We start from the raw sequence: 26,407 nt of genomic DNA, 5'->3' as shown, positions 1-26,407 counted from the left end.
CTTACTACGTTCACAAGTTTTCTACGGATTATAAAAGCTGAGTTCTTACAAAACCTGGCTACAAAGCACACATAAGCTCATGTTATGTCTGTTTTTTTATGTTGGGAGAATGCCACATTTGTAGTTTTTTAATTTCATTTTACCAGAACCAACACTTTTATCAAATATTACATTGAATTAACTCAAATTTATAGTTAAAAAAAAAAAAAACAAGGCTGCATAAGAAGACAGCAATTGACATCAAACAAATCAACATCAATACCATAAGCTCAACAAAATGTTTAATAATCAATATCTTACTCCAAAACTTTCCAAAAAGATCCAATGTATGAAAACAAACATAACAGTAGCAAATAAGCTTGAGAAAACTACCAATAACAGAACCAGAGATAACAAAACTAAAAGCATCCATGACACCAGTTTATTACTTATCAGCCTTGGCAGCAGTGGCAGCGGCTTGACCTCTGAGACGACCAGTCCTCCTGGCGGCAATAAGACCGACCTTTTGACCAGGTGGTGCGTCACGACGAACGGTACTGGCATGACCAATATGTTGATGGTTACCACCACCATGGGGATGCTCCACTGGGTTCATAGCCACACCACGAACCTTGGGCCAGCAGTTTCTCTTCACACGGAACTTGTGGTAAGCGTTACCGGCCTTCAGCATTGGCTTCTCGGTACGTCCTCCACCTGCAACTTGACCAATCATAGCACGACATCCGCTTGGCACAATTTTCTTGGCTCCAGATGGAAGCTTCACCCTATAGTAAAACCAGCACAAATCAAATGTTTGAATATTTAAAAAAAATATATAAACTTTGAAACATACAAGTTTGAGACAGATTTGAAGAAGTGCACTACATTTGTTTCAAGACATGTTAACTTGTTTATTTGGCATTTAAAAACACTTGTCAATTAAATTCTGTTAATTAGTCACAATCATGTGAAACCTTGAAATGTGTTGTAGATGATTTACAAATGGTATTAAGTTCCAAATTTTACGTGTTATGCTCTAACTGAAACCAGCGCAACAGAATTAAAGCGACAAAACCTAAACTTAATTCGACGAGCTTAATAGCTAAAAAAATGTTAATCAATTACTTCAATAGCTAAAAAAATGTGAACTTTTACACAAACAACTTTGAGAAAGAGTTATAAAAATGTAACATGTCTTAATACAAATGTTGTGCAACTAAAACTTTCCAGCATATCATGTTCAAACGAGACCCGGCCCAAGAAAATTCAGTTGGAAATACCAAACACTTTTTTGACATGTTCCAATTAGAAAACTAAGTATACACAAACAAAAACATAATGTAAATCAAAATACAAAAGATAATCAATCAATCAGCAAAACTCAAATGTCTTAAAAAGGCAAAAAATGTAAACTTTTTTAAAAAATCATTAAAATCCACTACATTTCTTTTTCCAAAACAAGTTTTACAAGATTATGACTACAAAAACAAAATTAAATTGACAAACTCCATTAACATTTTGGTATCACTAAACATATGTGCTAATTAGCATGCAAACAACATAAAAAACAATAACATCTCATAGATTATCATAAACTTCATAGAACCTCTACAAGTAATACCTAAATTCAAAAAGCTACTAACACAATAAATTAAAATAAACAATCTTCATAGTATATGGTGTTTAAATATGGTGTTTAAATATAAATAAATATACCTGGTGGTGCCGTTATCAGGATTATGACTAATAACAATAGCATAATCGCCAGAAGCTCTAGCAAACGAGCCTCTATCCCCAACATGATGCTCAACATTACAAACCACAGCTCCTTCAGGAATAGATCTAAGCGGCAACACATTCCCCACCATCAAATTCGCCTTCTTCCCACAAAACACAAACTGTCCAGTATACATACCCTCAGCCGCCACAAACAGCTCCTTCTGGTGCTTGTACCGGAACGGGTGACGGAACGTCACGCGAGCAAGCGGCGCACCACGCCCCGGGTCATGGATAATTTCAGTGATCACACCTTTCAAGTAGCCGTTGCGTTCACCGAAGTCGAGGCTCCGGAAACGAGCCGGACCCTTACGGTGGTGCGTGTGGGACTTGAAGACGGAGCCTGCTCCCTTACGTTGGGCTCGGATTACTCTACCCATTTGGTTAGGGTTAGGGTTTGGAGACGACGGCGGTTTTGGGAGGTGAAATGGGAGTGTGAAGGGGTGAGTTAGGGTTTTTATGAAGGGAGGTGTTGCCGTGTTGGTGACCTAGGGGTGTATGGGCTCGGGAGGAGATGGTGGTGGGCTTGATAATGGGCTGGTTTGTAGGTTTGGGCTTTGATAGATGTGTATACAAGAGTATATATAGCCTAGTTCTAGAGGTGCACAAAACTGGGTTAGACCGGTTATGGGTGTTTGGACAATGTGGTTAGACGTGGTTTCGGGTTAGTAACCGGTTTGGGTTGGGGAAAATCTAGACAGCTAAGAGTAGGAATGAGCTCGGCATCAACTGGTACCGATACCGAAAATCCCCAAAAATAGGTACCGGTATTGAATATATCCGGTACAATATGGTACGGTTCGGTATTGGTATTTGAGTGTAAAAACCGATATTGAAAACGTCAAAAGTCAGTACCGAATCGGTACCATAATGTTTCGGTTCGGTTATGTCAGTACCATTTGCTCATCCCTAACTAAGAGTCTGGGTAGGGTTAGAAAAGCTCTAAATAACTGGTTTTTAATTAAAAATAATTATATAATTATAAAATATAAACTAAAAAAGATATATTATATTATATATAGATATAATCTGCAACATATTGTTGCAAAGGTTGTTGTGATGTATGCATTATGGTTTGTAAAGTGGTAATGATATATATTATATATAGACATAATTTGCAATATATTGATGCAATGGTTGTTGTAATGCATGCATCATGGTTTGTATAGCGGTAATAACTAGTATTAAGCACCCTCGCTTTGCGGCGGGGGCGAACACCAATGCCACACTACTGCCAATGACCACCAACACTTAAGTTGCGGCGTTTTAATGCAAAGAAATTAAACCGAAACGTAAAAGATAGAAAAGAATAACTAAGTCGGTCTAGGACCCGCACGTTACGATGAACCTGTCAAACGGGAAAAAATAGATGCGAGTTCATCGTAACGCGCGGTTCCTAGATCACTAAAGTACAAACCTGTTTTGTTTTTTCCTAGTTCATCGTAACGCGCGGTTCCTAGTTCATCGTAACTAGTCTTTCCTTGTCTTGTTTTTTCCCTTCAAGCTGCATTGTTGCAAGGGAATGATCCGGTTGAAGTCTAAAAAACAAACCTGTTTAAGATCAAAACATGTAAATAATTACATCACTAAAGTACAAAATATAAAATAAAATAATAAAAAAAACAAACCTGTTTCATCCATATTAAAGATGTCTTTCATTTCAAACTGATCAACTTTGTCTCTTGTGGATTTTAATTTGTCCTCCATGCCCTCCATTTCAACAGATCCACTCTCTCCAAAATGCCCGAAATTTTTAATTCCATATCTTGCTTTGAACTTTCCAAGCCAACCAATAGAAAAAGTAAAGTCTGGAGTATCCACTGGATACATATCTTTCATGAACTTTTTCGCCTTCTCGATGATTAGTTCACCTGTCATATTCACATGTTCCTGATATTGAAGGATCCATTCATAGAGAGATTTTTCTAGGTCAGGAAATTTTGTCGGTTTGTGTCGCTTAACATCGCCTCTTTCGGGAACAAGTGAGAGATACTCTAAAGACCGCTTAACTGTATTCGATATTGTCGCTTGACTCACCTGCAAACCATAGTTACTATGAACCCATTCTTGCAATTGCTTTTGAGTGAGACTTGGATTATCCTTGTTGTGCTTGCATAATGCTCTTCGAATCTCGTCTGTCATTGTTGTTTTTTTCACACCTTTAAGATGGGAAACCATGTTGTGTGTATGATTTGTTTGTGTTAACCTATTTTGATCTTGTATTTATATAGAAAGTACTTTTAATGTCCATAAAGTGATACATTGAACACAAGAAGCATAATAAGGTGGGAGATTGAAGGTTTCTTTCAAATTGGGCCGTTCATTTGATATACATGCATTGTATACAATAATTAAGTGGAAGCTTGAAAGGTGTTTGTAAACTAAGTATTCTACTATAAAAATTAATATGTAAATTAATAATTATTAATTTATCGATTAATTAATAACTCTTTTAATTAATAAATTTTGGCGGTCCCAAGTGTATTATTCTATAGAGTTTCTACTGTATTTGCGTCAAACTGTGAAAGTCTGCTGATTCGTATAGTATCGAACATTTCGAAACTTGATCATAAGCTAAACGTACCCTAAATATCCTTTACATAGCTTAGAAATAGGCTTTGAGGGGTTCGGTATGCTAAAATAAACTTATTTGATCAATAGGGACTAAAAGCGTCAAAAAGTGCATAAGTTTGCATTTTCGCGCATATCTTACGTTCTGAATATATCCGGACATCCAAAAATTTTTGTAATCATTAAAATATCTTATTCTAGTGATTGGCATGCAAAAATACCATTCGTCGCTTAATTTGGATCGTTTTTGTGTCCGTTACGACTTCCGTCGTAATTATCCGAATAACGCGACCGTACGACCAAACGAACCGACATCCGAGATGTTTTTGAGCATATTTTAAGTTCCCTATATTTTAACTTCATTTTAGGCCTTGAAATGGGGTTAACGGGGCTTAAACATGTCAAAAATGCATCAAAAACCAAGTTTTGGGCATTCAGGGACTAAAATTGTAAATCTGTGAAACTTGCTAGGCCTGGGGCGTAAGCCTAAGCTTATTCTTACGCGGCCCGCGTCAGTAGCCCAGATCAGAAACATTGAATCTGGCTTTCCAGCCTATTTTTGATGGTTTTAATCATAGATTTGCAATACCATTTGATGGTATTTCATGTTCCCATTGTTTTTAAAACCTTGTGCCAAAGTGTAAGGCTAAGATCGAAGCACGAATTACGAGGAACGATCCTAACGGTTGTGGGATTTATATAAATACCCAACACTTTCATTCCTTGCAACTCACAAATCTGATTCAATTGCTCTAAGTTGGGGTTTAGCACTTCATACCTGAGCAAATTGGATCAAGATCTTCCTAGCTTGGACCCTTTGTAAGTTTCTTTCGTGCTTTTATCGTTTTTCAAGCGCGAAAGTCAAACAGTGTTTAACTTTCTGCTTTGACCACGAATTGGTCAACACAAAGTTTGTTTGAACTTTGCAACGTGAGCGTAATCACGATGGTTATAACCCTTGTGACTATACCTACTGATTACCACGTTATTTAGGCATGGTGACGAGTCATAGTTTCGGTCAAAATACGTGCCTATGCGTATTTTGCAACCAAACTATTTTGGGTATCAAAACCGTTTGTTTTGATATCAAACTTGTTTTCTAACTTAGTTAAACATGTTTTAGCATGTTTAACTCATTACTTTTAGTTTAGTGCTTGTTTAGGCTCGTAAGATAAGCAGTCTAAACAACCGTTTAGACTTCCGAACCCGACCCGTTTGGTCGATCATTAGGATCCGACTAAACATATATTGTGACCATAGTTGTATAGGGAATAACCTTCCGAGGTTATACCTTATGGTCACTTCGTTTAGTTAGTTGCATGATAAGTAGTTTATATGCCTTAGGAAAATGACCAAAATGCCCTTTTTTGCGCATAATTTCATTTTAAGCATATGTGACACATGTTTTGACATCTAAACTGATTATATAACCTAATTAGATATGTTAAGGCACATAATACTTGTCATAGGACTAGTTAGGCATCTCGAACGCGCTTTCGCGGGAACGACGCGTTAAAGTAGCATAAGCTACCTTAATGGGTCGTAAGCACTTAGGATAGGTTCCGATTTAGAATGTAGGCTTTGTTAAACCATATCACATGAGTTCCAACACTCGTTGGTTTACAAGACCTCATTCTACATGATCTTCCGATTTAGGTGTCGATTCGCTAACATAGTATCTGTTACCCTAGGAACCGCTTCAACACTTGAACTCTTGGTCTTTTTAGCTTTGTTATACCCTTTGAACCGGAACTATATGCAATTCTAGGCGAGTACATAGTTCAACTCTTTTACCATTTTCAAATGTTTTAGGGTGATTCATATGTGTAATCGATTTGTTTTCAAAATGTATGGCATATATGTGTTCACCAAGTGCTTTTATGTGTATTATTCCGATTATGCAAATGCGATGTTTATTTGAATCCTTAAGTGATCTATGTCACACCCCAACCGATGGCGGAATCATCGGGGCATGGCACTGAGCGAAACAGATTGTCCAGAAGTTTCCACAACAACTATCATTACTATTCAGTTTAAATAATACGCCCCATACCGTATCCCAAATAGCAAAGCAAATTATTACAGATAACAACTAGTCAAATGTTTTGTTCCGACAACTCAGATTCAAATATAAATATAAAAATTGTTCAGATGCTTCTAGAGACTCGATATGCATGATCTACAGACAACTATGCTCTAGACGCTTATTATAAGCTCGCCTTCCTAGCAGATAAGCATCCTAATTGCCTGCCACATACGTTAAAATAAACTCAATACATAAAATGTAAAGGTGAGCACACAAGTTTGATAATAGCATAGTAGAGTTCGAAATAGTTTACCCGTAACCAGCACGTACACAGAGGAAAACGAAGCATGTTAATTATCGACATGGATCTATCGATACCAATGACTGCGGGTTGACTGCCCGAGGCAGTTTGCAATACATGATTACCACCGTAATCCATGCAAGTAATTGTCCTTAACAACCCCCGTGTGAACGGGTGCTGAGTCCAAACTATAGTACTATCGTCGTTAAGGCAGGTAGACAGCATTCCACGTGTAAACATAACAACAAGCATTCATTTAGTCACGTAATACATGCAGAACGATTAGCGTTTAAATATTTGAGTAGTGTGTTCAATCGTGATTTAGATAAGTAACGTATGTAACACCCAAAAGTGCTAAAGCAAAAAGGGTTCGAGTATACTCACAGCGATTGATGGATTGAAGGGAGCGCTTGAGAGTAGGGTTAGCCTGAATAGTTCGATAGCATAACGATGAGTAACGCGTAAAATGAATACAAGTGCTGATGGGTCGAACAGCCTGGTCGATCGAACGGTAGGTTCAACCGGACGGGTTATTCGTTCGGTTTGACAGTTCGTTCGGACAGCCTGTTCGGTCAGCCGGTGGGCTCGATCGGTTGGGCTGTTCGAGTGGATTGTTTCTTCCTTTGAATAGGATGTGTTTGTGTATGATGGCTTGACCTTTTGAGGTTTTCGTTGTAGTATTTGAGAATATTGAAGTGTCCTCACCTTTCAGGTCGATCGATCGAACGAGCCGTTCGATCGGCCGGCTTAACCGATCGGTTAGGTACTTCAGTAATAAGTCCTCAGCAGGATGTCACCTGACGGACGGCATGTTCGATCGGGTGGCACTCCAATACGTCGAACGAGTTGAAAATCGATTAAGTGTTGAAGCATAGTATCTCATGATCCGAAGAGTAATTCAAATCAAACCGTAGTTCGATCTTTACAGTACTTCATTCAATACTAGGCTTCATGAATTTGTTAAAGTGTGGGGCCATGTGCTAGCTGATCGGCTGGCCTGGTCGATCGGTTGGGCTGTTCGTTCGAACAGCCTGTCCGATCGGTCAGCATCCTGACCTGGTCGGCCTGTTCGTCTAACACTTGGCTGTTCTGACGGTTTGACGTTATATCGAAGTATTTTGACACGAGTTGAACCATGGAACCTTCGTTCTTACTTGTTTCCCCTGCTCGGATAGGAATCACCCAAGTTCGGCCTGTGAACGGTTCGGAACGGAGTTTTAAGTTTAACCCGAAATCGGTGAACCTCGTAGATAGAATCCGAATCTTGAACCACCCAACTAGTTGAATGATTAGTGAGTTGGCTCAAGCTCCGTTTCTACCGGTTTGAAGGAATTGAGTGTAAAAGAGTTGAAAGAAAGTTGGAAAATCCACCTTTCAATCTTTTACATCATGTAAATGTTTAGATCTATGATAGATCCTTGTTTGTTTAGGTGGAAATCAGCTAGATCCAAGTGATTCTTGGTGGATTGAAGCCAAAACATGAAGTTCTTCAAGAACACCATGATGACATCATCCTAGAATACTTAGATCTTGATGATTTCACGGTTAGAAATCAAGATTTGAAAGATAGAAAGGTGTAGGAGTGTGTATTGATCAAGAAAGTACAAGATTTAGGATGAAATCTTACCTGGATTGAGAGAAATCTGAGAAATAGTGAAGAGCACGAGCTGGTCGGTCAGAGAGTTTCCAAAAGTGGAAAGAATGACAATGACCGGGCTATTTATAGGCTTCCCAAAGAGGAAAGGGCTGGCCGATCGGCCAGGCATCCCGATCGGACCGCCTGCTCGATCGGACAGTTCGTCCGATCGGCTGGGCTGTTCGATCGGCTAGGAGCCTGATCGATCAACAACCTGTTTTGAACGTTCGGTGCGACGATTTCTGATATTTCGATTTCGATTGAAGATGATACGAATACGATAGAATTTCCTATTCAAATTACTTTTAATCCCAACCACTATATCTACATACAAGCATCTATATCTTGCACTGTCTCTTCTCCACCAACTATCATAATTCGATTTCGATTGAGTTTGATTGAGTTTCGATTCGATTGATTACCACACATCACATAAAGTAAACATGCACAGGTAACACATAAGGCACACACACACGTATAACAACACCAAAGTTTTTGCACCATTTCGAGTTTCGAGTTCGATGATGATTCGATTAGCTTGATTATTGATTGATTGACTTTATCGCATTGATTCTTCCTATTATTCACAGTCGCAAATCGCTTCGCGTCGATAAACATTCGATTATTTTGATTAATAACACTTACTCCACATAATACAACTAACAGAAACACTAACATAAAATAGACTAACTATAGTCAAAGAAGTCAATCTTGACTTTGACTTTGGCATTCGGTAACACGGGGTGTTACAATCTACCTATCTTCATAGTTAGGTTCTTATAGGATATTTAAAGTACAGTCTTAGATATTCCTATCTTCATAGTAAGGTTTTTAAGAAGTACTTTACGACTCGATGGTTGGTTTTGTGTAGATGGTTGGTGATTTAGATAACGAAACTAGATAATACAATAAGCACATGGTGGATACGCCGCTGGTACTTCCTATATATAAGTGTGCTTATTGTATTACCCTTCGTGGCGTTATCCCGAATCACCATTAGGATTTAGGATGTTGTGATATAATGATTCGATGTGACAAGAACCTGATCCCTGAAGTATTCATCCATCTTCATAGCTAGATATACTTGTAGGATGTTTAGAGTACTAATATTGGAGCCCCTGTTTGGACTCATTGTGTACTTTAATGCATGTTAGATTAGACAAGGTTGCGAGAACCTGATCCCTGTAGTATCTATCTATCTTCATAGCTAGACCTATATGGGATGTTTAGAGTACTAATATTGGAACTCCTGTTTGGGTTCATTGTGTACTTTAATGCGTGTTTATGAGATGGAACAAGTTGACGATTATGTGTTTATGTGGTAGTTGTGATTTAGATAACGAAACGGGTGTAATAAAATAAGAACATGGTGGATACGCCGCTGGTACTTCCTATATATAAGTGTTCTTATTTTATTATTCTTGTAGCGTTATCTGGATCACTTTAGGATTTTGTGTACGATTGTTTCAATGTTCAAGTATCGAAATCTTCATAGAATTTCCCATATTTTTATATGTTAGATTCTTAGAAAGATATATGAAGTATTATCATGACTCATTGATTTGATTTATATAATACTTACATTAGTTTTTGATTTATTTCAAAACAGTTATTATTAATTCTTGATTGGATTTCTAATAACATATTAACAAGTTTTTACAATGGTTTAAACGAGATTACAATGTAAGGCATAAAAATGACTTAGTAATAATCGTATTGCCATGTACAAACCTATTATGTCACGAGTTTTCACAATTAAGTTTATGTATTGCAAATGCTAAATTTTTGCCATTTTTTTGGCTTCAAGATTTATTTTCAATTGATAGCTCTCTTAGCTGTTAAAGTAATGCAATACCAAATGTTTTGCCATTTATTTGGCTAATAAAACCTATGTATTCGCCGGCATTTTTATGCTGACTGTTTTTCACATATGTTTCAGGTTTTCGACTGTTCAAGCATGCAACGCATAATACTGCATACGGGCCTTAGACTTCTAAAATAAAAGAACAATTTCATGTATTCTTTGTTTGTAAAACAATGTTAATGATATTGAAACAATTTAGTTCCAGTAGTTGTGAGCAATTTGTAATGTGACTCCCCGATATTTCTGCCGCGTGTTGTTGTATTACGCGATTGGGGTGTTACATGAAGGTGTGCTGTTTGACTTTCATAATAAAAAGCATTAGATATATGACTGGCTTAGGGAAGGTGAGGTTCTTCCTTGAAGTCGAAGTGTTGCAAATATCAAATGGGATTTCCGTATGTCAAAAGAAAGAAACATGCAATGCAATGATGTGTTGAAGCCAATCCAAAAGTTGTCCAATTGTTTCGGGTTTTAAACAAGCAACTTATTGGAATCTTGATGTATGCATGGATGGATGCAGCAGGAGGAATTCTTGGAAATTATCATGAAAATCTGGTTAACACTTAAGACCCACAACAAACAAGAGCCAATTAGAATCAGAGTCCAATGAAAGATTGTGGCCCAGCCCGGAAAATAGATGGTCCCAATTAGAGGTGCACAAAAAACCCAGAACCGAAACTGGACCCTAAAAAAACCCTGGAACCGGTTATTTTGGTACCCGGGTATTTTATATCCGTAACCGAACCCAACCCTACCCGTAGGATATGGATAGGGTATATATTTTGAGCTCAATATCCCTACCCGATTAATACCCGAAAATACCCGGAACCGGTTATGCCCTATACCCGATACCGGTTTTTTAATACCCAACAGAATATACGATTTAATGTATATTTTTGTGTTTACTTTACAACTTTTATATCTAGGTTTATAAAAAATACATATTATAAAGCAAATAATTTGTACTTGAGTGAATTTGTTGTAATTTATTTTAATTGTTTTTACAAATTTCAAACTAAATTTAATTTTTAAACAAATTTAGTTTTGTGTAAACTAATAAAAAATATTTATTAAACCGGGTATTGATACCCGGACCCATACTGAACCCGATTATACCCTACCCGGGTACAAAGGGTATGGTTTTTCTCCTCCATACACATACCCGAACCCTACCCGGTTTCTCTCAATGCCCAAATTTCAAATACCCGATCATACCTGGAACCGGGTATTAAAAAACCCAATTGGTGCACCTCTAGTCCCAATAAGGTTAAATTGATTAATTTCTGCTTTATAAGTTATAACCGCTCTAAGGCCCAAGTCAAGGCCCAGTGTTTTCTTTTTTCATGTAGTCCATATTCAAATCATAATCATTATTGCCAGTAGTTAAATCTTATAGAATAACAAAAATCAAGGGAAAAGAAGGTAAATAAGAAAAAAATGAAATATACTTTTAGTAATACAAGAACATTCATGAACGTTATATTATTGGTTGTGATTAGAGATGACAATTCTGATCGTTGTAATCAAAATAGGATGATATAAGTGTTACTTATTACCATACTAAGCATAGTAGAACAGGTGGGTTTGGTAAATCAAAGCAATATGGATTGAAAATGGATTAATTAAAAAAAAATGTCAATTCAATTTAGGACAAAATATGTTTTGGTCAAAATGGGTGTAAGTTTAAACAACTGCTCTCCTATTATATACCAACGGATTAAGTGGGTAAAAATTAAAATTTAGAAAGAAATATTATATCTTCGAAATGTATACACTTGTAACATTTGTTCTTGCCATAAGATCATGCGTAATTTATAGAACAATAAACTCTTGTTTAAAAATCATTATAACTCACACTTTTACTAATACTTTTACTAGTTGAATTAAATGAGGCTTGCTTTATCATTGGTATCACATCTCATAATTTTCAATTTTATACCCTTAGACTTTAATAAGATTTTAATTTCTTTTCTTAGAGTTCAGATAAGTTTTATTTTTCTTCCGGTAAAAATAAAATATAACCCTTAAGGTTTAGGTTGATTTTTAATAAAGACTATACTTTATTATTATTATTATTATTATTATTATTATTATTATTATTATTATTATTATTTGAGTGAAGCTTTTTTTAGTTTTTATATTTTCCGTTTTATGTGGTCTTTTATCGTTTTGACTTAGTTGCTTTTTACAAGAATGTTTTACGTTTTAGTAGAAATTTTGGGTTCAAAGTTTCCACGTCGATTTTTTGTTCGATTTAAAAGTTTAACACTTAACAATCATGCTTTAATATGCAGGTCCTAAATACTAGCTGTATATTTATCATATGGAATGGAATAGGGTTATATAAAACAAGTACATATATAAAAGACAAAATTGCAGAAAACAACCTTTATGTATACCTCAAACTGCACTTTATACCTTTCACTATGAAATCCGCCAAAATCAACCTTTACGTTCATGTTTTGTTACAAATCACAATCTTTACACCTAACCTAGTCAAAAAAGTCAGTTAAGTTGCCCCACGTGCGATGCACGTGAGGGCATATCTGTCTTTTCCTTTGGCCCCTTTTACAATGAATATTATATTAAACCCTTTTATTATTTATTTCCTTCAACAAAGAAATATATACATATCAATATCAGATTACCCCCATTTCTTATAAACCTATCAAATTCCACCACAAGAAATCATAAACCTTCATCTTCATCACAATCGATTGTAACAAAGGTGAAATGGATCCTGTTCCGATTCAAGTTCGTGGTCCTGATGATGATTTTGCACTAGATCTTATATACGGTAATACTTCTTCACTCCAAATATGTGTATTAGGTCAAAATTAAGTTGAGTTTTTGGTCACTGATCATGTTCTGTAACTTGCATTGTAGGTGATTATCCAACGTTGTTCTCTATACACTTGTATCATGCAGGGTATTTCACTGATCCTCCAGGACGAATCTATAAGAATGATGACCTAGATTTCTTTGATTTTCTTGATAGTGATAGGTTTGGGTTTGCACAATTAGAGTCGATTAGGGATAAGCTAGGTTATAACGATGATGTGCCTCATTACTTTCACTTTTCTGATCCATCAATGAATGACCTTGATAATGGACTTTCATTATTAAGTAATGATGAAGATATTAAGAAGTTGGTTGCTTTTGTTATGGATGGTCACAGGTACATTAATGTTTATTTGGAAAATGGGATTTCTAATGTTCAACGATTTAGTCAAACCCAAAGCAATACTTCTTTAGATGTTAACGATGTGAAGGTTAGTGCTAATGAGGCTAAACAAGTTAGTGATCATGAACTTAGTGCTAATGAGGCCATTTGGTAATGAAATGATTTCTATGTTGGACAAATGTTTAGTACAAAGGAGGAGGTTAAGAAATTCATAAGGAAGTACACAGTCGAAAGCAGACGACAATTGAGAATAGTTAAGGATGAGGCTGATAGGGTCAGAGTAGCATGTTTAGGTGGTTTAGGGACTGAGGAGGTGAAACATGGTGCAAAAGAAGGTGCAAAGACAGTGGCTGGTGAGAAGAAATTGGCTGCTGAGAAAAAATTGGCTGGTGAGAAGAAAAAGCAAGGGGCCACAACTGAAAAATGATAAAAATCCAGGGAAAAAAAGCAAGGGGCCAGAATTGGAAAATAGTGAAGTGGAGAGGACTATTGAACAAAAACATAAAGGGGCAGGGGGCATAAGAAAAACCCTAGTCAAAACACATGCCCTTGGGTTGTGTTGATATCTCTTGACAAAGAGACTGAAACATGGTTGGTCAAAACCTTCAACCACCATCATAAATGTCTTCAAAGCCGAGTGATCAAGGCTTGTACTTCCACCTATCTTGCTGAGGAGCTTGTAGAGCAGATTGAACAAAATCCAAACATACCTGTCAAAGCAGTCCAAGAACAGTTCCAAAGAAAATATCAGCTTGAGATTTCTAAAATGCAAGCTTATAGGGCCAAATCTAAAGCACAAAATGTGTTACATGGAGACTTCACTGCCCTGTATGCTCATCTTAGAGATTATATTGAAGAACTGCATAGATGTAACACCTTGAAAATTTGTGTCGAATAATGTATAAACACGTGTCATAAGCTCTGAACGTGATAAAGAATACATTGGAGGGACTAAAGTTGACAAACGGGGAAACTATGTAAATATAAGGGTCCAAAGTGTCAACAATGGATAAATATATTCTAAAATAGCCCTACATAATCTTTATACCTTCCAACGAATAAATCATGGATCATACGAAGCTAAACATGAAAGAAAGTGAGGAATTACAAACTACAGGGGCTAAAAGTGTCAACATGTGCAAAGTATACCTCTGAGTGACCTTTTGGCAGACACGAACCTTTGTAACGATAAATTATACTCACTAGAATATGTGGTTAAAATTTCATAAAGTTTCGTTATCGTATGAGAAAGTTATGATCAAATTCGTGTTCGAGGGGTTAAAAGCGTCAACATAGAATTCTATGGCCTTATGAGTGGTTACAAGGTTAGTCAAGGACTTAACCAAGTTAGTAAAAGTCCCAAGGCCCTTAAAAATCAAGTTAGAGGGCTGAAATGGCAATTTAAGGACTTAAAACCACGTTACAAAGGACCAGGGACTGAAAATGCAAATAATGAAACATGGTTGGCTGGTTCTGATAGGTCAGGCGACCCGCGTAAAGGTCCCCCATAGCCTTATGCGGGCCGCGTCAGGCTCCCAGCGACAGAATTCACCTGCAGGTGTCTGTCCAGCCTGTTTAACCGACTTTAAATGCTTGTTTTCTTATACCAGAGCCTCTCCAATGGTTTTTCATGCATAGGGGGGCACTTGTCTTGATCTGGAAACACTTGTAGACCTCTTTGGCATGATCTTGTTGATCAAAGTCACTATATAAGAACAAGAGGTTGTAACCATTTTAGGCATTCATTTGCAAAAGTTCACAAGTGCACTCCTGGAGCTCTCTGGACAGCAAGCACTCTTCCTTAGGCTCTCTAATCACAATTAGGACTCTTGTAAGTGTCCTTAACCCTTCCTAATTCGTTTTAGCTTAGTTAATTAGCTAAAAGTCAAATCGTCGTAATTAAGGTTTGACTTCGTGATTAATTAAAATGTGCTCTGTCAAATCACGAATTAAAAGTACCTCTAAGTAGGTAATTATGTGGGTAACAAACCCTTAAAAGGGTATTTCCAGATTCCCACCCTAACTATGCTAATTGTCGAGTCAAAGCTTATTATAAAAAGTCAACAGAAAGGTTATTTGCTAATTAATGCATAATTAGCAATGTAGGTTACATGCAACCTGTTTGATCATTAAAATAACTTGGTAATTAATGTAAGAACATGTTCCAACATGTTCAACTCGACAATTTTCAGTTTAGGCTCGGTTTGGAACCGAAAGTCGCAAAGTTTGACTTCTGCTTTGACTTTCAGTTCTGACCCGTTTAAGCCAAGATTAGGATTGCCTTAGAGCTTCTTTTGAACCTACTTACATGTTAGTATAACTCTCTGAGATTATACTACTTGGTTCATTAGATCTCCTATTCACATGCATGTTTCCGTTAATCGCTTATATGTTGACCATTATGCCCATTTGACCTTAAAACGTGATTTTTGAAATGTAAAAGGGTAGGCACCTTAGCTACTGATTTATAAACTTGCACCCAAAATTTGAAGTCAGTTTAAGGTCTAGATTAAGAGTTATGCTCAATAGCGTAATTAAGAGCTTCTCTACTAATTAAATGGCGTAAATTACATATAGCCTATCAAAACCCAAATTTTTATACCAAACTTTTTACCCACTGTTATAAAATAATATTTTGGGAATTTTGGAGATTTTTATTTATTTCTAGGCTGAGCATAACTTAGGGTTCTAAGATTTATTCGGTTTATGTCGGTTTTACCCTTTTTAGCCATAAAATGAGTTTTACAAAACCTTTTGACCTCAAACCAATTTATACTGATTTGTTAGGATAAATATATCATTTTGAGCCTTCTGGAATATTAAAAATATCAGCTTTTTACAGAAAACCCGGAAATGGCTCCAAATCGCCTTTTAAGGCATTTTTAACAACATAAGTATGTTCTAGAACCTTATTAAGCTTAAGGGATTGAACCTACTGATGTAATTAGTGAATTTTTATATTTTTAAACAGTAGGCAATGTTTTGAACTCAGAGTTCCAGAATTGACCTTTTTGGCACATGAGAAATTACCAAAATGCCCCTACGGTGCATAGTAAGGTTAAAGATAATAAATTTCACATAGAATTGATACCCTACTGTTATAACTTAGTAAATTAAGTATATTTACTAATTTAATCAGACCTGTAACTCAGGTTATCATTTTTAACCCTTTTACACCTTATAAAATGACCAAAACGCCCTTATGAGGCATAGTTTTGGTTTAAAATCATTTGGGGCATAATAGAAGGTATCATCCTGATATCACAACATATTTTAAGCATATTGACTTCAGAAACTTGTATTTGACTCTTATGGTCACTTGTTACGCACTATACGCGTTCGGATCGGCTCATGTGACTAGTTTGGCCATTTTAGCCGAAACGGGTCAAACCATATCTTTTTGGTCTCAAAATCCAGAATGTGATTATATTACCCATATTAAACAAGTATGCAAGCTTGTTGGGTCAAAACCACATTCTAAAACGGTCTTCGCCTTATTGTGCGTTTAAAACCGTAATCTTCCTTTATAACTAACCGGTCTAAGCTTAAGAACCGTTAGAATTCTAATAGGTTATTAAAACCTTAATTTCCAGATCTAGGAGCCCAGTAAAAGCTACGTGCACTCGTTATATTTGGTTTATACTTTGCTCAGGTAAATACGTTTAACTTATTTTCCCTATACGGGTTTGGGGTACGGTATATAAAATACCGCTTCGTCGGGGAATTGACCTTAACCGGTCTTGGTTATGTGCAGTCAAATTAACCCGTTTGAAAATGCTGTTTTGTTTGTTTAACGCCTTTGGGGGCTTAATGACCATGTCCCGGATATCCTTGGCATCATTCAAAGAATGGCCACGACCTTAGCACTCGGGTGTAGGCGTACACCCGTAGTGCTGTTCAACATGTATAATCGTCGGTACGAGAAAAGTCTCGCGACGGAATTATATTAAGTGGTGTGTCTATTAATCTTAAACCCGGCATGACCCGGGCTACCGAACGCAGAACGAACATGTAATTCTTTTACAAGATTATTAAGCAAATAATTATCCCAAGTTATAAAAAGTTTTATGCCACGGGCATTTAAATCAATTTTAAACATTTTCAAAATGAGTTAGTTAAATTGTATTTACCAGTGTAAACTGACGTATTTTCCAAAAAGACTAAGTGCAGGTACTACGCGTAATAGGCTGGTCACTCCTTAAGCATCCATAGAAGTCTCGCAAGCTTAGGATGCATGAAGTCTGTTGAAATGAAGTTTTCTTTTTATTTGATTCTGCCTGTGGATTTTATTTCGACATTTTGTGATACTCGAATATTACAATAATTTAAGTTGAAATAAATATATCTTTGCTTCCGCTGTGCATTATAATTTGTGTTGTTTGACTATGATGATATCAACTACGTCACGATAATCCCCCACCGGGCCCACTGGTGACACGTGGAAATTAGGGGTGTGACAGGTTGGTATCAGAGCCAACACTGAGTGAATTAAACACTAGCCTTTTGTGTTTAGTCTCAGTGCACGAATTGCACATTCTTCGAGTTCCGAGTCTAGACAAAGAACATAGGACAAACTCTATTTTGTTATTTTTGGGTCTTATTATTATTATATTATTGTTGTTATCTAAAATTTGAATGCAGGTCAAAATGCCACCAAGATTTCTTCGCGGTCGAGGCAAGGGACCAGTCACGGGTCACGATCACGAAGCCGGGCCTTCGCACCGGCGTACACCGTCCATTACCATGAGCACTAGTCCACAAGAACCGTGGAGGCTCTATGTCGAACCCGGGAGGCGGTCAGTCTCCCTCAGCTCTTCACCTTCTTAACAGCATTCCTTTGGGCCTCAATCGGAAAATGAGCCCAACGAGCAACCACCCTCTTTCATACCTTTGCAGAGATCCAACTCTCACCACTCCTTTGGTGACCCAACCCCAACCTTTCAGAGCCGGTTCAACCCGGCTAATATCTTTCCAGAACTCGTGGGTCATAACCCACTAGGACCTGAGGATCATTTCTCAGGTGACCACGCTGATGACATGGACGAAGACACGGACCCCGTGGAGCCCGCGTCTGGAACACCCAACCACCCGATAGAGATCTCTGACGGGTCGTCTTTTCACGGATCGCCTTATCGCGGTCCGGACAGCTACGAGGAGAGGTTCCGAAACATCGACTGGTATTTTACCCCCTCACACCACTCCTCTCCATATCAGCAGCAGCAGCAGTAGTAACAGCAACAGGATCTTTCACAGGATTCTCGCTTCGTGGCAGTTACTCCGCCGCCACCACCACCAGTGGAGCAACAACCGCCTCCAGAGCCGCCGATGCGGAGGAGGTCAAACGCACGGATGTCCGTGCGAGGGGGTGTCCGCATCAGCACTCCCCAACCATCAAGTGGCAGCCATTATCCGCCACTCTAGGAGGAAGAAGAAGAGCCACAGATGGGGGGTCCATCAAACCCCATTCCAGAGGTTAACTCAGTGCCTGGGGCGCCTCCGTTGGGTTTTGACAACCCAATTCCTGCCTATGCCGGTTCTGCGGCATACAACCCGTTTGAAATACCGGGCCACAACAGCTTTAATTATGCTAACGTGGACCCATATCAGGAGGCGTGGGATTACAACGCTCGACACCCTGAAGGGCCCTATGGTGGTCCTTGGACTACCGGGTAACCTCCATATGTGTACCAGCAGCCACCACCTCCTCAGCCGTTGTACCAGCCACCGCAGCCACAGCTTATCCCGCCGGAGCGTCAGCAGGAGGTTCTTGATAGGTTGAACCAGGTCGAACGAGAAGTTCGAGAAGACCGCAGGGAGCGGCAAGGCTTCTTCAAGGGTCTGTCAGACTTGCTAAAGGGGAAGTCCAAGAGGAGGGGTCACCAAAGACCTTGTTGTTTATTTGCTTAGTTGTTATCAGTCCCTGCGTGGACTTATTATTTCAGTATTCAGCTCCTGCGTGAGCTTGTCATTTAGTATTCTGCCCCTGCGTGGGCATGTCTTTCAGTTGACCCCTGCGTGGGTTTGTTTGTTGTTTTGTTTGTTTGTTTGTTGTATTTCGCCCCTGCGTGGGCATGTCATTTATAGAAGACCCGTTTAGGGCAAGTGTTGTACTGTTAAATCTTTATTAGTGAAATGTTGCATTTAAATTTTTATGATTATTGTTATAAATAAGTATATGAATAGAATTAAAATAAAAAAGGTAAAAATGAAAATAACATTTCCTAAAATAAAGAAGACCTACCATTAATATAGAATGACAAAATCTAAAAAGGGACAAGACCTGGCCACATGTCATTATAAGAAAAGGCCAAGATGGTATCTCCATAATTAGATTAAGGTCCATAATTAACGTCTCAACTTTGGATTGCTCTGCGTTATAAAGAGAATCTAAGGGGTAAAGCCTAGCCACGTGTCGTCGCAGACATGGCCAAGATGGTAGAACCTGTCTAAAAGATTCCAAATTCTGTTGACATCTGTAAGTATGTTAACATACTGGGCAAATTGTGACACAGTAAAAGTCACATAGGCCATCATTGAAAATTGGGTTAATATAAAATTCCCTGTAAGTAAATATCCATTCCTTGAGAATGAAGTGCCTACGGGTAATAATTAATGTCCTAGGGACTAAGAGACAGTTAGAGTCTGCAACTCACTGTCTAGAATAGGGTAATGAACCTTGATTCAGACCCTAATACCTTGATTCTGTAAGAATCCCGGTTATAAACTAACACTGTCCTTGTGACTAAGTTATATGTTAATTCTTAACTATAATATAGGATTATAATACAGATCCTGAATTAATATTTGATTAATAAATTAACCTGCAATGGCTATTTAAAACCATGGTTAATAAAATACATAAAATGTTGTATTAACTGTTAAATAAAACCTTGCCTATTATTGTTTATATGTAGCAGTGAAGCTACATGGCTAGGTCGGACGAGGTAAATAGTCGTCCGGTGGAAAACCACGATAACGCAAGGATACAGTTAACTGGTGCGGAGTTGAAAGCACTGGTAGATGATGCGGTTACAAAGGCATTAGAAAGACAGTACAGTGAGTACAGTGGGACCCATAGTAGGACCTTGTCTACACCGCATAATAGGTCTAAGACTGACTCGGAGTCTCACAGCAAGCCACCATCTGTCCAACCCAAGTCTAAAAAGGACAAATCTAAGAAGGATGATGATAGACATTCTTCAAATGAAAATGGTGATCATTCCAAGAAGATCGTGTTTGATGATGCCCCACGTGCCAAGGGTTGCATGTATAAATACTTTGTGTCTTGTAAAACCCGGGATTTCACTGGGGAGAAGGGGGCAGTGGACTGTATGATTTGACTTGATGAAATGGAAACAGTGGTGGATATAAGTGGCTGTGCTGAAAGAGATATTGTGAAGTTTGTGTCACAATCTTTCAAGGGTGATGCCCTATCATGGTGGAAGTCGCTGATTCAAGCCACCGGGAAGGTACCTCTATACAACATGTCTTGGGAACAACTTGTTGCCCTGATCAAAGAGAATTATTGCCCTCAACACGAGGTCGAAAGAATAGAGTCTGATTTCCTGTCTCTTGTGATGAAGAACCTGGACTGCCAGGCTTACCTCACAACCTTCAACACCTTGTCAAGGCTAGTCCCTTATCTTGTAACACCTGAACCAAAGAGGATAGCCCGTTTCATTGGGGGTCTGGCCCCAGAAATTAAAGCAAGCGTCAAGGCCTCTCGGCCCACTACGTTTCGATCAGTAGCTGACATTTCTCTGTCCCTTACACTAGAGGCAGTTAGACAGAGATCCCTGAGAGCTGCAGATGCCGAGAAACGAAAACGCGAAGATGATGGTTCGCGACGCTCAGATAAGAAGTGCAAGGGCAATGACGACCACAAGAAAGGGTCGGGATCCAAGAAAGGAGATCAACAGTCGGGTGAAAAACCCAGGTGCAAAGTTTGTAAGAAGCACCATTTCGGGAAATGCAGGCAGGAGTCTAGATCCCAATCTCAGCAGAAACTATGTGGGATTTGCAAGTCCCCGGATCATAAGGCATTAGATTGCAAGAAACTTAAGGATGCCACCTGCTACAATTGTAATGAGAAGGGACATATTAGACCCAATTGCCCGAAGCTTGCCAAGAAAGCAGAAGAGGGAAAGATGTCACACCCCCGATTTCCACGTGTCACCGGTGGGCCCGGTGTGGGGTACAGTGACGTAGTTGGCATCGTCATAGACAATCAACACAATATAATAATGCACAGCGGAAGCAGAATAGAAACATTTCAACTTTTAAATAAAGTGTAATAATAATATCACAGTAGTTGAAATGGATCCACAGGCGGATCAAATAAAAATAGAAATAAATAGTTCAACAGATAAATGTCATCCGAGTTTGCGAGACTATTGTGGACGCTCTCTAGGAAACAGCCAGCCTATTTCCGTATAGTACCTGCACTTAATCTTTTGGGAAAAATACGTCAGTTTACACTGGTAAATACAAATCAACCGACTCATTTTGAAAATGATTTAAAATTTATTTAAATGCACAAGGCATAAATATTTTATTAACTTGGGATAATTATATAATATAAACTTGTGAACGATTTACATGCACTTATATCTCTGGTGGCCCGGGATCTACTGTCCGGGCTAGAGATTTAATTGACACACCACATCAAAGAGTTATACACGACGGGTGTACGCCTACACCCCGTGCTCTGGTCGTGGCCATCTCGTAAGATAATGCCAAGGATATCCGGGACATGGTCAACAACCCCCCAAAGCCTTTAAGTAAGACAAAACTGTTTAAACGAAATCACACAAGCTATTCAAGACTGAACACCCGTAGGGAGCAGGACTTGTGCGCCCGATCAAGCGGTATTTTAAATACCGTACCCCAAGCCCGTATAGGGAAAATAAGTCAAAATGTATTTACCTGAGCAAGTATAAGTCACAAACGATAAGTGGTGGTAGCTTTTACCGGGCTTCCTAATCTGGAACAAAGGTTTATAATTAACCTATTAGATTCCTAACGGCCTTTTATTTAAGCTTAAGCTTTGACCGGTTAGTTTTAGGAATGATACGGTTTACGCACGATTAAGCGAAAGACCGGATAGAATGTGATTTAGACCCGACAAGTTCAAATACTTGTATAATATGGGTATACTAAATACATTCTGGATTTTGAAGTAAAAACGATATTGTTTGACCCGTTTCGGTCAATTTACGCAAACTAGTTACGTAAACCGAACCGAACGCGATGAGGGCGATACGGGTAGCCAAAAGATTCAAATGCAAGTTTCCTGAAGTAATATGCTTAGAATATGATATTATATCAGTAAGTTATGTCCTATATTGCCCGGGATAATTTTAAACTCAATTTATGCCTTAGAAGGGCATTTTGGTCATTTAAAAGATAATAAAAGGGTAAAATTAGAAATCTGAGTTGCGGGTCTGGTTCATACAGTAAATATACTTAATATAACATATTATATCAGTAGGGTATGACCCATATACCAAATATATCATTTAAAACCAAACTATGCACTGTAGGGGTAATTTAGTAATTTCACAAGGGCTAAAAATGCCAAAACTGGAAATCTGAGTTCAAAATATCATACTTACTGTTATTATATGAAAATATGTGATTTACATCAGTAGGTATAAGTCTTGTAGGTATAAAACAAGTACAACGCTTACTATGCGCTTAAAACGCTAAAAATACGATTTAAGGGCGTTTTCGGGTTTTCACAGTAAATCTGAGATTTTTATATTTCCAGAAGTCTTATAATAATTTATTCATCATACAAAATCAGTAGAAAAAGGTTTCGGGTCAAAAGGATGTGTAAAACTCATTTTATGGCGAAAACGGTCAAAACCGACATAAACCGAAATGGCTAGGTGATCTAGGATCCGTTCAGCCAAAAATTACTTAAAAATCATCAAAATTCCCAGAATATTATATATAATCAGTTGGTAAAAAGTTTTGTACCAAAACGTGGCCAAAAACGGGTTCTACGCAAAAAGGACCGTTTATGTAAATTTATAACATAGTTTACGCTAATGGCCATAACTCACAATCTGGACCACCAACTGATCCGAAACTTTCGGTGCAAGTTTATATAATAAAAAATAAAGATTTCCATCCTTTCACTTTTCCAAAAATCCCGTTTTAAATCAAAAAGGGCAAAATAGTCAACTTTATGCATAAACCGGAAACAAGCATTCGAATAGGCTAAACATAGACTCAATCAAGGAAAATTCCAGAAAGTTTAACTAAAATAAAAATAGTCAAAAATGCTATCCAATACAGATCTTGTACATGCATGTATGAATCCGAATCGATAGTCTACGAAATAATCGTTTTACAAGACTTTCGGTTCCGATTCGTGGCTATACTATAGAGTGTCGAGTTGATGATGATTAAAACACATTTATATATATGTTACAAGTTATTTTCAATGATCAATCAGGTTGCATGTCATCTATATCATTAATCATGTCATTTTTCGCAAAAATCACTTCTGTTGACTTTTTAAAATTTGGTTTGACTCGACATTAAGCATGCATGTAGTGGGAATCAGTTAGTACCCTTTAGAGGGTTTGTTTCCCACATAAATACCAATCTATAACAAGTTTCAATTCGAGAAATTTCTGAAAGAAATTCGTTTAATCAGAAAGTCAAAGGTTATGAACACCCAGTTTGACTTTTACTAATTAACACAACATGAATGGATTAAATAACGAATTGAAGGCTTACAATAGTCCTATAGATGTTATATGATCACTAGGAGTCGGCCTTGATCTTCAGAAATGCTCCAGAAAAGCTTTGAGAGCTCTTGCAAGTCTTGGTGTTCTTGGTTACTAGTGTAATTGATCAAGAATGAGCCAAATTCGGATTTAAAGCTGAATATTTGAGGTTTACTGTTGATGTAGGCTTGCATGTAATGTTATTGGTGCAAGAGGAGGCAAGTCCAGCTGTTAGCAACTCAAAATCGGACTCAAATATGACCCAAACACGATTTCTGTCGCTGGGCAACCCACGCGGCCCGCTTGGGCAATCCCAGGCGGGTCGCCTGGCCTCTGGTTCAGCCAAACAACTTTCGTGTATTGACAGAATTGGTCCCTGAGCTTGAACGTGATGTTTCGGCTACTTTTCTCGACCCGTAAACCCCCAATCTTGGTTTTTATGAACCTTAGGACTTTTACCAACATGGTAATGCCCTCGGATAATTTTGCGCTCAACCGAAAAGTCCTGAATTCGACGTTGACGCTTCTAGTCCCTTAAGTACGGTTTTGGCCATAACTTTCTCATACGTTGACGAAACTTCATGAAATTTTTACCACATATTCTAGTGAGTATATTTTAGCTATACAAAGCTTCGGGTCTGCCAAAAGTTCACTCAGAGGTATAAATTGAACATGTTGACACTTTTGGCCCCTATAGTTTACAATACTTCACTTTAGTGCAATTTCCGCGTCGTATGATCCATGAACCATCCGTTAAAGGTTATAAACATTATGTAGGGTTATCATAGAGTCTATTTATCCATTGTTGACACTTTGGACCCTTACGTTCCATAGTTTTCACTGTTTGTCACTTTTAGTCCCTCTAAAGTATGTTTTCACATAACGGAACCTTATGACACGTGTCAAGACATTATTGGACGAAATTTTTCGAGGTGTTACATCCTCACCCCCTTAAAAGAAATCTCGACCCCGAGATTTATTCAAACAAATGGGGATATTTTTCTTTCATCGTGGATTCCACTTCCCACGTGTATTCGGGTCCTCTACGGGCATCCCACTTGACCTTAACAATAGGCACGTGCTTCCTTCGAAGCTTCTTTACCTGTCGATCCTCAATCGACAAAGGTTTTTCCACAAATTTTAGACTTTCGTCTATGTGTATATCTGTATGCGGTATAACCAGTGAATCGTCAGCGAAACACTTCTTCAAATTACAGATATGAAACACATTATGAATGGCACTAAGCTCTTCAGGCAAGTTTAACTTGTAAGCGACTGCCCCGACACGTTCGATTATCTCGAAAGGTCCTATATATCTCGGGCTTAGCTTGCCTTTCTTTCCAAATCGCATTACACCTTTCCAAGGTGATACCTTAAGCAACACTTTTTCACCTACATCAAAGTGAAAATCTTTGCGCTTAGGATCCGCATAACTTTTCTGCCTATCCCTGGCAGCTTTCAAACGATCACGGATCTGAACGATCTTGTCTGTCGTCTCAAAGACGATATCTGGTCCAGACAACTGGACATCTCCAATTTCCGCCCAACAAATGGGTGATCTACACTTCCTACCGTATAGGGCCTCAAAAGGCGCAGCCTTTATGCTGGAATGGTAGCTATTGTTGTAGGAGAATTCAATCAGTGGTAGGTGCTTATCCCAACTACCACCTAAGTCGATCGCACATGCACGAAGCATGTCTTCCAGGGTTTGAATAGTACGCTCACTCTGACCATCAGTCTGAGGATGGTAAGCCGTACTAAAATTCAAACGAGTGCCCAACGACTGTTGGAAACTCTTCCAAAAATGTGACGTATATCTAGTATCCCTATCAGAGATGATAGATATAGGTATACCATGTAGCGCTACTATCTTATCGACGTATAATTGAGCTAACATATCCGAGCTATACGTCTCTTTGATGGGTAGAAAATGAGCTGACTTAGTCAGTCTGTCAACTATGACCCATATGGTATCATTTCCCTTTTTCGTTTTTGGCAACTTGGTGATGAAATCCATTGTCACCATTTCCCATTTCCACTCGGGAATTTCAGGTTGTTGAAGCAAACCTGACGGCTTCTGATGCTCAGCCTTGACTTGCGCACAAGTCAAACATTTGGCCACATACTCGGCCACGGACTTTTTCAAACCAATCCACCAGTAGTTTGACTTCAGATCCTGGTACATCTTATCCGCTCCAGGATGAACGGAGTATTTAGAGCTGTGGGCTTCCTGGAGGATAACATCCCGAAGTCCTCCATATACTGGAACCCATATTCGTCCGTTTAGTCGTAACATTCCATCTTTGTCGTGGGATAACTGCTCCTCAGTTA

General features: G+C 38.3%; 2 protein-coding genes across 2 annotated transcripts; both read right to left on the bottom strand.

The window, feature by feature from the left end:
• Positions 1–238: 238 nt before the first annotated feature.
• LOC110929662 (60S ribosomal protein L8) lies at positions 239–2,209 on the bottom strand. Its single transcript, XM_022172833.2, has 2 exons — positions 1,696–2,209; positions 239–764 (listed from the first exon to the last, which is right to left on the bottom strand). Exons 1-2 carry the CDS (start codon positions 2,133–2,135, stop codon positions 425–427), a joined length of 780 nt encoding a protein of 259 aa, XP_022028525.1. The 5' UTR covers positions 2,136–2,209; the 3' UTR covers positions 239–424.
• A 1,002-nt stretch (positions 2,210–3,211) lies between these two features.
• On the bottom strand, positions 3,212–3,897 carry LOC110932043 (CENP-B homolog protein 2-like). Its single transcript, XM_022175404.1, has 2 exons — positions 3,384–3,897; positions 3,212–3,306 (listed from the first exon to the last, which is right to left on the bottom strand). The coding sequence occupies exons 1-2, from the start codon at positions 3,895–3,897 to the stop codon at positions 3,212–3,214; spliced, it is 609 nt and encodes a 202-aa protein (XP_022031096.1).
• Between the last annotated feature and the right edge of the window lie 22,510 nt (positions 3,898–26,407).

Source organism: Helianthus annuus, chromosome 3 (genome assembly GCF_002127325.2).
Source record: "Helianthus annuus cultivar XRQ/B chromosome 3, HanXRQr2.0-SUNRISE, whole genome shotgun sequence".
Taxonomy (NCBI): Eukaryota; Viridiplantae; Streptophyta; class Magnoliopsida; order Asterales; family Asteraceae; genus Helianthus; species Helianthus annuus.
The sequence above is the reverse complement of the archived record's forward strand: the minus strand, read 5'-3'. Positions and strand labels throughout refer to the sequence as shown.